This window comes from Tamandua tetradactyla, chromosome 11 (assembly GCF_023851605.1).
Source record: "Tamandua tetradactyla isolate mTamTet1 chromosome 11, mTamTet1.pri, whole genome shotgun sequence".
Taxonomy (NCBI): Eukaryota; Metazoa; Chordata; class Mammalia; order Pilosa; family Myrmecophagidae; genus Tamandua; species Tamandua tetradactyla.
Window position 1 is genome coordinate 90,747,295 of NC_135337.1, and position 14,862 is coordinate 90,762,156.

Sequence of the window (14,862 nt, forward strand, 5' to 3'; positions counted from 1 at the left end):
AGGTCTTGCACAAAAAAATAAAAAAATAAATTAAAAAACCCACAACAAACCACTCAGCATTCCAGGACCCTTAGAAAAAAATTAAAAGGAATTTCGCTCAAAGGGCATTCCTTGGAGGAGGAAATGCAGTCACCGCACTGCTAAGCAGCTTCAGTGACCTCCTAGTCCACTTTCCCAACCTTAGCCTAAGGACTCCACACTGCAGCAAAGAGAATGCACCATGAAAAGGCTGGAAACCCCTTTGCTGGACTTCAGTTTGTCCCCTGCCCCTCTCCCCCAACAATTCTCCAAACACGTGTTACCCACAGGTGCCTGAAGAGCTCCCAACAAAGAAGGAGACGCACCTCTACCGACTTCAGGTCCAGCAGATGCTCAGACAGCTAGCCAGTCCTCAGGCAATGCTGAAAAGACACAGCCAGACAGGAGTCCGCTGGGAAATCAAACTCGCTACTGGGGACGCAGATCAGGTTGGTGGCCCCACCTCAGCCAAGAACTTCCTGAACAAGGGGGACAGATCTAGTCCTGTTCCAAATCCCACAGCACAGGTCTCTCCTTCCTCTCACAGAAGCAAAACGTGGGTTTTCCACATCAGTTCAACTGAATCTCAGCAAAAGCAAACTAGAGCACCTGCCCCCATATCATATCTCCCCACCTCCATCCTGGAGATGCCTGAAATTACATAACCACCGTAACCCCCACCCCCAGTGCCCCCCAACACACACACACACACACACACACACACACACACACACACGCCCGCTAACCTCTAGCCCTCAGGTCTCCAGTGTTCCGAGTCATTAAGACAGAAACAATGTTATCGAAACAAAAGAAGAACCCACATTTCTGCTTTTTTTCCCTGGCACACAAATGAGGTGGTAAATGCTTTCGATGTTTTCTTTCCCTTGTGACTAAAAATCGCTGTAAGAAGGGAAATCAAAAGCACAGAATCTCACATCCTGGAAAAAAGGAAATCCCCTGGGCTGGAGCTAACAAGATGCAGCTGACATTGGATGAGAACTCCATTGGCCAGGGTACTTTCCCAAATTGGAGGTATCTTCTCCAGGGGGGTGGGCTCGCTGACCAGATTTGGGGCCCACTTCTTTCTGGTGGGGTAACCTGTCCCTCTAAGACTGTCACTGTTCACTGCTGGTGACTTCTAACACTCAGCCACTCGCTTGAAGACTGAGCCACACGTGGCTGCCGCTTACGTATTTAATTCAAAAACTCAAAAAACTTGTGGGCACACACATCCCCAAACACAGAGTAACAAAGAGCATCTAGGATCAGATCTTTTCAGGGGAGGAACCCTACAGGGACAGCCTGGGAAGATAGGAGGAGGAGGCCCACAAATTACCTAAATGGTCTTGGGTCTCAAAAAAAGCTCACCAGGGTTTCCTGGAAGAAAACAATGTCTGACGATGACCAGTGGATCCCCTTGGGGCATTCTGCACCAGCAGACACAGGTCCTCTCTCCTTCCTAGGAGTTTGGGTGTGATGCAAATATACCTGGTTCCGCCCTACACACAACTGTTCCCTGATTTCGATTTCATCTAGCAAGAGCTCAGGTGATGGGGAGAACGCATGAAGAGAGGAGGGTGGTACCTATTCTAACTCCCTCCATTTTCTACTGGAAATGCGTTGAGGTGAGCTAAGGAGCAAGCTAGAGCACAGCTAAGGCTGCTCAAAAAGATTACAAGAGAACATCAGTTTTCTCTTGGAAAACCACAAGACCTCCCCTGCCACATTTTCCCTCAAAAAAAGAGATGAGCAGCCGCAGGGGGTGGGGGATACAACAGCACCAAGCGCCCCCAGATCAAGCTACGGCTCCAGCCCCCTGCGGGGACGACGCGCTGCGACCCCAATCCCTGTCTCCCTCTCCTCCCAGAGGAAATCCTGGAGTCCCGGGGGAGGATTCGAAGCGAGGCCGAAGCTCTGCACCCAAAGCCAGATCCCTGCCAAGAAAGCAAATGCTTCCTGCGATCCTTCCCCGCGGGCTCTGGGCAGGGGAGGGCTGGGGGAGGGGGGGGCAGCGGATCCAGAGTCCCCCGGAGAAGGGGGTCCCTCAGGATCACGCCCCAGCGGGCCTCTCGCTCATACCGAGACGTGAACACGAAAACCGTCACGCGGGGCCGCTCAGCCGAACCCCCTGAGAGCCTTGGAACAAACACCACGACCCCGAGGGGTTGGCGCCGAGGTTGCTGCCGCCCCAGCTGAAAGTTTCTGGAAAATTCGAGTCTCTTCCTGGGGTCCAGGAAGGGCGGGGGCGTTTTCGTGAGTCCACGCGAGGGGCCTCGGAAGAAACCCATCGCATCTGGGCGCGGCCCCGAGGGCCGAGGGCGGGGATGCCGCCGTCGCCGTGACAGGAACCCGCGACGGACGCCAAGCCTCCCCGGGCGTCGCGCGCCCGGAAACCAAGTTCCGTTCCCAGCGTGCGCCAGCCATACCCCGCCCCGCCGCGCCCCGCGCGCCTCCCATTGGTCGAGGGGAGTGACTCGAGGCTCGCCTGTTCGACCCGCACCCAATGGGAGCCCGAGGGCGGGCCCGGTGGGGCGGGGACGGCGAGCGCGCGGCTGAGGTGCGCGCCAGAGCCCCGGGGAGGCGGCGGCGTCCGGGGTTGCGCGGGGACCTGTGCGCCCCAGACCCCCCGCCCCAGGGAACACCGGGTGGGGCAGCCCGGCCTCGGGAACAGGATCCCGCGGTTGCCCTCTCCGCTTAGGATGACCCTGACGGCGTCTCCCTTCCCCTGGGGTCCCTGAACCCTACTCTGAGGAAAATAAGGGGGTCCCTCAGCTGGTGGGGAATGCGGGAGGAGCCGCGCCCCGTTACACCTGAGTCCCCGACCCCCCAAAACCTCCGCACTCCACTCAGCGCTGCTTCCAACCGTTTGGGAAGAACCTGGGGCCATTTTCCCACAAGTCTCCCAAAGCTAGAGTGATTTTTCTCCTCTACCCCCCAAATTTTATTCTTTGGAGGGGCTGGATGCTGGTTTCCAAGGGGCGTCCCGAGTTAAGGGCTCCCGGAGTTCGGGGACTCCCAGAATTCAGGGGCTCCCGAAGTTCAGAATCTTCCCCCAAGTTCCGGATCTCTCCGAGTTCAGGGGCTCTCGGAGTTTAGGGTCTCCCGAAGTTCAGAGGCCCCCCGAGTTCAGGGGCTCCCGGACTGCAGAGGCACTCCGAGTTCAGGGGCTCCCGAAGTTCAGAGACTCCCTGCGTTCGGGGGCTCCCGAAGTTCAGAGGCTCCCTGAGTTCGGGGGGCTTCCCCGACCCCACGCGGACGCCTGGAGCGAGCCTTACCTGCAGCCCCCACCGCCGCGGCGAGGAGCAGGGCGGCCGCCCAGCGCAGCCCGCAGCCCGCCGATCTCATGCTCGCAGCCCCCGACCCGGACATCCCGGCCCCGCGCCTCACTCCGCAGTGTGGGCACTGGGATACCGGGTTCTGCGCGGCCGGGCGGTGACTGCACGCGGGGCCCGAGCCCTCGGCAGCATTTCTAGCGAGGCTTCCCGCAGGGGGAGGAGTCTGCAGTGGGGTGATTTTCAAACCTCGTCGCCGCGCTGCTAGAGGAGGAGCTCCGAACGCCCGATGTGATGTCGGCGCTTTTAACCCCTGCGGCCTTGCGAGCCACCAGCCGGGAAGTTTCCCCAGACACCGAAGCACTGACTTCCCCCAAACTGGAAATGCGCCCCCTAAAACCATCCCGCCGAGATTTCCCCCAACTTATAACCAGCAAGTGTCTCTTTTTGGTGCCCAAAGAAGGCTGTTAATCGTCCTTCCAAATTATTCTATAACAATTTCCCCTTTGCCTGGAAAGGAAAAACTGGAAATGTTGGAAACATTTTCTATACATGCCTTTTCCTTTACAAGAATTGCATATAGATTTTTTAAATTTAGTCGTATATAGTTTTTAGATGGTTCCTCCAAATCTTCCTAGAAACAATAATTGATGAAAATTTTTTAAATCTTCAGTAAAGTACAGCCCAAATTTTATTTTCTCGGATCCAGCACACGGATGAGTTGTGTAGGGCCCAACACCTCTCAAATCAATTGATCTCATACTTGGTGTCTGGACAGAAATATTGATTTATCCTTCTAAGAGAAGGAGCTGGACAAACAGGAGTATCCCCTCCTCTTTCCCAAGCAAAAGCAAAACAAAGTGGGTCTTTCACAGTTGAACTTGATGGCTAATCCAGCTGGGGCTGACCTAAGAGCAACTTTTAAGAGTCAAGGAGTCTCTTTTAGGATTTATGCAGTTGCTAGAGGTCCCTTGCCAAAAAGGCAGGTGCAAGAGACTAGCCAGAACCCCACGAGGGACCAGACAGTCCTGGAGGGTTACCCCAGGAAGTTCTTTGGGCACTGGCAGGGAGCACTAATCTCTCAGCAGGTAGGTATCTACTCAGAGGACATGAGGGCAAGGACACAAACGGACATTTGCACACCAGTGTTTATAGCAGCATTATTTACAGTTCCTAAGAGATGGAAACAGCCCAAATGTCCATCAACAGAAGAGTGGCTAAACAAGCTGTGGTATATACATACGGTAGAATATTAAGCAGCAGTAAGACAGAATAGAGCTATGAAATATGTAACAACATGGATGGACCTTAAGGACATTATGCTGAATGAGATTAGCCAGAAACGAAAGGACAAATACTGTATGGTCTCACTGATATGAACTAACTTTAGTGAATGAACTTGGAGAATTTCAGCTAAGAACAGAGACCATTAGGAGATAGAAATACAGTAGATATTGGGTAATTGGAGCTGAAGGGATACAGATTATACAACAGGACTGATTGTAAAAATTCAGAAATGGATAACACAATCCTACCTAACTGTAATGCAATAATGTTAGTACACTGAATGAAGCTGAATGTGGAAAGGATAGAGGGAGGAGGGCTGGGGGCACAAATGAAATCAGAAGGAAAGATAGACAATAAAGACTGAGATGGTACAATATAGGAATGCCTAGAGTGTGTAATGATAGTGACTAAATGTACATGTTAAAAAATGTTTATACATGAGGAAGAACAAAGGAATGTCATTACTGCAGGGTATTGAAAATAGATGGTAATTCATATTTTAAAACTTTAACTTATGTGTAAGACTAAAGCAAAAAATGTGTTTATTTGGTACAAAATTTATAATTTGACTAGAGCACTTCCTAATATAACTTATGTGGACAGGTTACTTGAACATCACAAGTACATGGAACTTGAGTAAGGCATGAGATTTTGTACATTTGTCCAGAGTGATGTCCTGATAAATCCCAGAGTATTTAAACAGTGAATAAAAAAATTTTTGCAAAGTCCCCTTGGGGGAATGACGAGAAAGGGGGTGTGGTAGTTAGAGTCAGTTGTCAACTTGGCCAGGTGAAGGCACCTAGTTCTGTTGCTGTGGACATGAGCCAATGGTACGTGAACCTCATCTGTTGCTGATTGCATCTGCAGGCGGCTAGGAGGCTGCCTGCTGCAATGAATGATGTTTTATTTAATTGGCTGGTCCTTAAATGAGAGACTCAAAGGAGCACAGCCCAAGCAGCTCAGAATACCTCATCTCAGCTCTCGCAGTTCAGCCTAGGCCTTTTGCGATGCAGAAAGAAATAACCCTGGGGAAAGTTGTTGGAACCCAGAGGCCTGGAGAGAAGGCCGGCAGAGACCATCCTGTGCCTCCCCCGGTAAGAAAGAACTTCCGTTGAAAGTTAGCTGCCTTTCCTCTGAAGAACTAACAAAATAAATCCCCTTTTATTAAAAGCCAATCTGGAAGAGGAAATACAAATGGCCAAAATACGCATGAAGAGATGCTCAATGTCCCTGGCCATTAGAGAAATGCAAATCAAAACCACAATGAGATATCATCTCACACCCACCAGAATGGCCATTATCAACAAAACAGAAAATGACAAGTGCTGGAGAGGATGTGGAGAAAGAGGCACACTTATCCACTGTTGGTGGGAATGTCAAATGGTGCAACCACTGTGGAAGGCAGTTTGGCGGTTCCTCAAAAAGCTGAATATAGAATTGCCATACGACCCAGCAATACAATTGCTGGGTATCTACTCAAAGGACTTAAGGGCAAAGACACAAACGGACATTTGCACACCAATGTTTATAGCAGCATTATTTACAATTGCAAAGAGATGGAAACAGCCAAAATGCCCATCAACAGAAGAATGGCTAAACAAACTGTGGTATATACATACGATGGAATATTATGCAGCTTTAAGACAGGATAAACTTATGAAGCATGTAATAACATGGATGGACCTAGGGAACATTATGCTGAGTGAGTCTGGCCAAAAACTAAAGGACGAATACTGTATGGTCCCACTGATGTGAACGGACATTCGAGAATAAACTTGGAATATGTCATTGGTAACAGAGTCCAGCAGGAGTTAGAAACAGGGTAAGATAATGGGTAATTGGAGCTGAAGGGATACAGACTGTGCAACAGGACTAGATACAAAAACTCAAAAATGGACAGCACAATAATACCTAATTGTAAAGTAATCATGTTAAAACACTGAATGAAGCTGCATCTGAGCTATAGGTTTCTTTTTTTACTATTATTATTTTTATTTTTTTCTATATCTTTTTCTGTTGTGTTGCTAGTTCTTCTAAACCGATGCAAATGTACTAAGAAACGATGATCATGCATCTATGTGATGATGTTAAGAATTACTGATTGCATATGTAGAATGGTATGATTTCTAAATGTTGGGTTAATTTCTTAAAAAAAAAAAAGCCAATCTGTCTCTGGTGTGTTGCATTCCGACAGCTAGCAAACTAGAATGGGGAGAATTCAACTTCCCCATATGGAGAATTCCTGATATTCTCACAAGCAGTGAGGACAATGAAAGCAATAGGCTGAGCCCTCAATCTTGTGGTTTGTTCATATGAAATTTATCCCTACAAAAGATAAGCAAAACCTACTTAAAATTAGGCCTAAGAGTCACCCCCAGAGAACCTCTTTTGTTGCTCAGATGTGACCCGTCTCTCTCAGCCAACATGACAAGCAAACTCACCGCCCTTCCCCTCTCTACATGGGACATGACTCCCAGGGGTGTGGACCTTCCTAGCAACGTGGGACAGAGATCCTAGAATGAGCTGAGACTCAGCATCAAGGGATTGAGAAAATCTTCTAGACCAAAGGAGGGAAGAGAGAAATGAGACCAAATAAAGTGACAATGACTGAGAGATTTCAAACAGAGTCTAGAGGTTATCCTGGAGGTTATTCCTATGCATTATATGGACATCACCTTTTTAGTTCAGGTAAATTGGAGAGGCTGGAGGAAAGTGCCTGAAAATGTAGAGCTGTGTTCCAGTAGCCAGGTTGCTTGAAGATGATTGTATAATGATATAGCTTTTGCAAAGTGACTGTGTGATTGTGAAAATTTTGTGTCTGATGCCCCTTTTATCTATGGTATGGACAGATGAATAAAACATATAGATTAAAAATAAATAAACAATAGGGAATAAATGTTAAAATAAATTTAGTAGATTGAAATGCTAGTGATCAATGAAAGGGAGTGGTAAGGGGTATAGAAAAAAATAGGGGAAACAAAGGCTAAAATATTTTGGGTAGATGGAAATATTAGTGGCCAATGAGAGGGAGGAGTGAGGGGTATGGCATGTATGAGTTTTTTCTTTTTTCTTTTTCTGGATTGATGCAAATGTTCAAAGAAATGATCATGGTCATGAGTATACAACTATGTGATGATATTGTGAGTATTGATTATATACCAAGAATGGAATGATCATATGGTAAGAACGTTCATGCTTGTATGTTGTTATGTTTAAAATAAATTAAAATATTTAAAAAAATCTCTCGGCAGTGCTCCTGGGGAAACCCAGGAGAAGAGGCAGGAAGGGAACAATTGAAACCTCAGGAAAAAAAAAAAAAAAAAAAGGTGGAGAGTCCAGACATGTGTTTGGCAGCTAAGAACCCCAGCTGAGAAGCCCAGACAGACCTTAGGGCACATAAATCTGCTTTTCCCAACCTGTAAAAGGGGAGAAAACAATGGCTGCTTCTCTTTGCTAGACAGATTCGATATCAGGGACAAATAAGATAATTAACAATCTCCTGGGGAAGCTGATAGGGCTAGGTAAGTTCTAGAATGTGTCACCATTTTATCGTAAAAACAATGTATTGTGACAAAATATGCCTAGCCTATAATTTGTCATTTTAACCATTCTCAAGTGCACAATTCAGTGACATCAATGTATGTATTTTTTTATTAATTAAAAAAATTAACAACAAACAAAACAATAAGATATCATTCCATTCTACATATATAATCAGTAATTCTTAATATCATCACATAGTTGCATATTCATCATTTCTTAGAACAATGTATGTATTTTTGAAATGAGGAGCACTGGCTTTGCATTCCCTTCTGAAAAATTACAAGACATCTAAGAGTCAGCTTCTGTGTGTCCCCAGCTTGCCTTTTTATCCTCCTCATGGTGACTGATCCCTTTCTCCAACCCAGCTGACCTGGAAAGAGATCTCTTCTAGGAAGGGGCTTGGTTTACTAGGACTACAGAATTCCTTCCAGTTAAAGGTAGGGACGGCATGGAAAAATGGCCAGGGAAGCTCTGAAAGCCACCTTTCTGGGAAGCCAAGGCTGGGCAAGGTTCCCAGGGGCTCCTGCCCCAGGGCTGTGAAATCTCAAACTCTGCTTCTGTGCCTGCCATACTCGGAGGATCACATATTGCCCTAATGACTGGGTCCTATTACTTTCTCTACCTCCTTCTTCCTGGTGCCTCTTTTGTAAAGTGATGGTGATAAGCACATAAGCCAACACGGAAAACACCATATAAGGGTTCCCTATTTTGGTTTTGTTTTGCTGCCCTTGTGTTTGGGCTGCATCTTCTTTATGGTCTTGCACAAGACCTGCCCCAGCTGCCTTTGCCCGGGTTGGTGCACGGTAAATACGCCTCCCGTGGAATCTGCTTCATTTAGAAGCTCCTGGGGCTGGCAAAGTCATCCAGTACAATCCTGGGGAGGCATCTCTCCTCCTCCACGGCAGCCTGCCTTGTCCTGGTTGGGGGTTTAATTCACCAGCAGCTTTAAATCAGAGGGGGTCTTGTGGAAGAGGTGGGCGTGAGCTCCAGGCCAGCTGCCACCTCTGCTGAGAGGCCCCCTGGTGCTTCCAGTAAGTGCAGTTAGGGCCCTGCCTGTTCTCAGTCACCACCAGTTATCCTTTGTGTCTCCAGCACACGTCCACAATAAAGACTGAACCAGTGAGATTAAGAGAAATGATCACTGGCATGGCTGCACCATCAGAAACACTCTGTTTCTGAATTCCACCTTCAGTGGGAACTCAAATTTTGTCCTGGGCTGTCGTGTTAGTTAGATTCAGTTGTCAACTTGGCCAGGTGAGCATACCTAGTCTTATTGCTGTAGACATGAGCCAACTGCATGTGAACCTCATGTGCTGCTAATTACATCTGCAGTCGGCTAGGAGGGGTGTCTGCTGCAATGAGTGATGTTTGACTTAATTGGCTGGGGCTTAAATGAGAGATCACAACGTAGCACAGCCTAAGCAGCTTGGCATTCCTCATCTCAGCACTTGCAGCTCAGCCCAGGCCTTTGGAGATGCAGAAAGAAGTCACCCCGGGGAAAGATGTTGGAACCCAGGGCCTGGAGAGAAGACCAGCAGAGACCATCCTGTGCCTTCCACGTAAGAAAGAACCTCAATGGAAAGTTAGCTGCCTTTCCTCTGAAGAACTAACAAAATAAATCCCCTTTTATTAGAAGCCAATCCGTCTCTGGCGTGTTGCATTCCGGCAGCTAGCAAACTAGAACAGCTGTTGTCAGTCCTTTCCAAGCCGAATACCCGACCTGAGAGCAAAGCCGGGTGGAGAACACGGAGGCGGCCTTGAGTTGGTGGCCTGGGAAGATTCAACCATGATTCAAACACCACCTGTGCCTCCAGAATCTGAAATTCCAGGAGAGAGTGAGACGGGACGTGTCTGGAAAGAGGGCTGGGCAGTATCAGAAAAGGCAGAGGCGACCGGAGAACATGTATAGTTCAGTTTATTTTGAATAGGTAAAAGAGTCATGTGTGGTTCCAATGAAGAAAGGCCCCAAAGGAGAAAAACTAAGTTTCCCACAATTAAGACTACTACAGCTTTGAGTGTGTCCTTCTAGGAACGTTTCAGGCGAATACAAGAAAGTCAGTGCTGGCGATTTTTCCCAGTGAGTCTCGTTATTTGTGGCAGTCGCATTCTGTAAAGTGGTTGCAGGTCCTGGATTTGCAAATACTGAGCCAGGGATTGGGGGAAAATCCAAGGCTGGGCTTGAGGCAGGATAGAATAGGATACCACGGCTGCTATCCTCTTCTATTCACCTCTGAGATTTAAAGACAACTTCAAGTCCCTTACTTCTTATTTAGCTCCGAACAAACTACTACAGAGCTGCAAACTTTCTGGGACAAAAAAAGTCTACCTAAAACCCTTGAAACCTTCCCCAAACCATAAAAGCTTATAGAATTCTGGGCCCAAGACAAACTGTTAGTAATGATAGGAAGCATAGGGTCTGAAAGATTGCTAACCATTTGCCCAAAGACAAATTTCAGGTCTGTGGTAACAAATTATATCCTTCTAGAACAAAGAAAATGCCTTCCTGGTGCCCAAAGATCACCATGGCAACCCGCACAAAGACACCTGGTGCTCAATGGTTGCTATAGAAACCTGCTACCTGCAAAACTTCCTATAAAGTGAGCAAAACCCAACCCACTCAGCACGCTTCTCTCCCTGGGGCACGTCTGCATTAACCTCTCTAATGGGTGTTCTCTCTTTTCGATAAACGTCTCTTTAATAAACTTTACTAGTTACTCCTGCCAGCCCTCTCATCTCTAAATTCTTTTAGTTTCAAGACCATTGAACCTGGATCAGGGCTGAGCTGGCACCATTGCCAGCAGGACATGGGTTACAGGCTCCTGCTCACATTTTCATCAACCAATCAATACGTAACCTTGACTTTTATGTATGCTTCTGTTTAAGGACACCTCGATTCACTCATATTAAATTTCCACCTGGTAGGAGTGTCACTCACCTCTGAACAAAGCTTATCCACCCTCCATATTTCCTTCTGCCTTCTTCTGCTTGGGATACGAGACAGTACCTCAGCACTACACTTAGGGGGTCATTTTAAATAGCAAAATCACCCCTGAAAGCGCACACACACAAAGTGAAAATCAGGGCACTAAATAGGCATGATTAGGACAGGCGTGTTTGTGGTCTGAGAGCTGAAATACAAAGGAAGAATGTTTCCTTGTTCGACCTCAGCCAAGAACATGCGTCGAGCAGCTTCAGTTTTTTTCCTCTCTGCTCAGGCCCCCTGAGCACTGTCAGCAAGTGGGCAAATTCACAACTACAGAATCTAGGAATCGTGAGGTTCAGCCTTCCAAGGAAATAGGCCGCATTCCCCGGGCATAGCCCCCCTGTGCGCATGCTGTCCGCCCTGTTCCCGCTCAGCGTCGTAGTCTAGAAAAATATGCTGGGTCCCCAGAAGGTGGCTTTCAGTGCAGGCAGGAGTGGCACGAGGACATGGGACAGGAGAAAGGGTGGGCTGAAAGGCGTGGAATGGTGGGAGGTCCAAATCAAATTGGGACTGGACCTTGCATGTCCTTTGCAGGAAGGAAACGATTTCCTGGGCAGGGAGAAGCCTTTGACGTCTTCAGGGCTGGAAGGGGCAGGATCGAAATTGTCATTTGCACAGATAACTCTTGGGTTATGTCAAGGACGGGCCGGGACTAAGGAGGAGAGAGGGAGGAGGCTCAGGCAAGGGCAGGGAAGAGAAAGCATGACAAATTTACACCTCTTAGGTAACACCTTATATTTAAGTAGCATGCTGGTTATTAATCTATGTGAATCCTGAAAGTAGAAGGGATTAGAGTCATCCCTCTGTCATGATTTTTGACAGATATCTGTGTAAAGCACATGTTTACAGATTGCATAGTTGGAGAGTTTCATAATGGTCTAGAATAGCTGAACGTCTGGAATGTTCTGGAGCATTCCAGAAGAGTCTGGAAAGATTTGGAAGGATCGGAAATCTGGCTTGAAGTGGGAGGAGAACGCTGCAGGGCTTCTTACACAGCCCCAGAGCTGGAACTTCACCTTGATCTTCGATGATCCTCTCAATGGCTGGGTAGCAGGGGACAAGTGATTTCCCAGTCCTGGCTCTCTGTGTCTTTGATTTATTCATTATCCAACACACTTTTCTTGATTGTCCACCGTGAACCGGGCACTGTCCTAGGGACAGTGAGAACAATACAAAAATCCCATCCCTCACGGAGCAGAAGTTCTGGTCGGAGAAGTGGGTGAGAAACAAATCGACAAGAAGATTTCCGATAACCAAATTCACAATAACCAAACAAGAGGGGCACATGGGAGAGGGACCCATTTTTTTGTTATTTTGCTTATGGACGTATAAATTACATATCATAAAGTGCACGAACCTTTAGCCTACACCTGTGTGCATAATGCATCTGGGGCAGTGACCTGGCTCAAGATCTAGAATCTCAGGGGGCCCTGGTGTCACTGGGTGGTCTTTCCACTGGGAAATGAAAGGAGACACCCAAGAAACTGGCTGAGGGAAGGGCATTCTGAGCAGAGGGAAGAGTGGGTGCAAGGGACCTGAGGCAGGAACGGGTTAGAATATTCCAGCAGATGAAGGGAGGCCAGCATGGCTGGGGTGGAGTGAGTGGGGTGTGTGTGTGGGGAAACCAAGGCCAGGGAGGTGATGGTAAGATGAGGCAGGAACTTGTGTACTGCGTGGAGGACCTGGGCTTTTACCCGGAGTGAAGTGGGAGCCATGGAGGGTTCTGGAGAGAGGGACATTCCCGGCTCAGGCGCTCACAGGCGCCCCCTTGCCGCTGTGGGGGGAATAGACCATGGAGGAGGCAAGGGCGGGAGCTGGGGGCGCAGGGAGGCAACTGCGTGCTCCAGGTGGGAGATGATGGGGGCTGGACCCAGCTATGCCCATGGAGGCGACACGAAATGGTCAGCTTCAGTTTATATTCTGGCCGAGACCCCATGGGGCTTCTGACAGCCACGATCAGGGAGACGTCTGGCTTCCACCTGCCCACAGACTGTTCCCACGCACCAAAGCCTGGAGAGAAGCTGAGCGGCATCCACGCCCGAGCCGGTCCCCCCTGGCTAAGGATGCGCCGGGCCCCAGCGGCTGGGGACATCTGTGCTTGCGCCATCCCTTGTCAACCTGGTGGGTGGAGTGATGCTGGCAGGGGTGACGCTCGGCCAGGGGGCCCCGATGTCAGCGGCCTGGCTGGCAGCAGTTCACACCCTGAGCTGTTCCAGCAGAGGAGGCCGAGGACACTTGTCACTGTGTCCTCCCGCCGTGTTGGTCCTTCTCTGCTGAAATGATCAAGAAAGCAGAAAAAGCAAATTTCCTTACGCGGGACTCCAGGCCTCTGCGGCGCCCTTGGCTTGCTGGTGTCTGCGTCAGCGATAGCGAGTCCAATGTCAAGGGCGTCACGGCTGACCTTCCCCGGCCGCCAGCCACGCGAAGGAACACGGGGAGTCGATCAGAAATCCCTGGGGGCCCCCCCCGGCCTTTCGGGGTCCCCTCTCATGATGTCTGCATTGTAGGACGCGAGTTGCCCCGAAATGCAGCTGCGGGCAACCCAGGTCTCTGTCCTCCTGGGTGGCCCTGCCTGACCCGCCCTCTGTTCCCGTGGGTGTGTTGGACGCCACTTGTTGCCTGGCAACTAAAGCGGGCTCCTTTGCTGCTTATAAAACCCCGATTTCCTTTCAGGCCTTAATGTGCCCGCTTAAAGGTCCTTTCCCAGAAGCCCTTGCAGCTCCCGCTGGCTTTGTGAGTTCCGCTCTCACCCACGAAACAGGTGGAAATTCCTTCCCCAGTAAAAAAATCGAGCCTTGCAAAAATGGAAGGCTTTGGCTCATTTTTTTTTCCAGGTCTCCATTTATTTTTTTAAAGGTAATTTCTGTCCTTTAAAATGTGTCGCACACAGGTATGTGCATACTTATACACAACACCCGTGGCTTGACAGGGACAGAGAAACAAGGATAACATACAATGGTTGTTTTTTTTTTTTTTCTTACAAAGTTGATTACATTTATATGCTTCTTGGTCCTTACACAACATACAAGACATGAACCAGTTAATGATTTATGCTCCCCCAATGGTTAAACAATGAGGATTTCCTAAGGAAGTATACATAAAAGCTTTTTAGAAGCAAAGTGCTGTTTCCTGCAATAAACCAGACTCAGGCATACAACATTTTATGTTTGCATACATCCTTGAGGATACTACAGGAGCATTGCATAAGTTCATTCTGTAAAAAGATATGAAAGAGGGTTTTTAAAAGACATCTCTGTAATTCATTATGCTCTCGGATGAAAATCCTAAGTCAGGAGATAATAACAGTTAAAACTGCATATTTATGTCAGAGGTCAGAAGAGGCTATAAAGAAATGTGAATAGTTCTGCTTAGGGAACTCTTTTTGCTAAAGTTGTTGTAATAATAAATAAAAACTTAGTCTCAGAATGATACAAAATCGACACAGATATTCAAGGATTATCTATACTTGGTTTAGAGTTTAAAGGAGAAAATGGTCTCCATGTGAACGACACAGGCAGCTAGAAATCCAAATTTGGGCAAGTTCTTACAGGCAGCCAGGCGAGGGGCCTTGAGAGAAAAGATAAAACTGTTTTTCCCCTGTTAGCAGAAAGCAGGGTGGACCTACGAGCTAAACCTTCCTTCCTTCAGAATTCTTGGATCAAATAGAGAGGTTGCCCTATTTCTAGTGGGTTTTAATTTAAAAACCTCACATGCTTGGCATCTGAACCACAGCTTATTTTGTAGTTCACCTAGAATGAG

The 14,862-nt window shown here is 48.0% G+C and overlaps 1 protein-coding gene across 3 annotated transcripts in view; it reads right to left on the reverse strand.

The window, feature by feature from the left end:
- LDLR (low density lipoprotein receptor) overlaps positions 1–3,490 on the reverse strand; it is a 36,647-nt gene extending 33,157 nt beyond the window's left edge. For 2 of the 3 annotated variants that reach the window (XM_077121774.1, XM_077121773.1), the window contains exon 1: positions 3,294–3,490. In XM_077121774.1, the coding sequence (XP_076977889.1) occupies positions 3,294–3,387 (94 nt within the window). In that variant the 5' untranslated portion in view covers positions 3,388–3,490. Of the gene's footprint in view, positions 1–1,386; positions 1,990–3,293 lie in introns of those variants that run through there. The other variant, XM_077121775.1, reaches the window with a different exon arrangement.
- Positions 3,491–14,862: the final 11,372 nt, after the last annotated feature.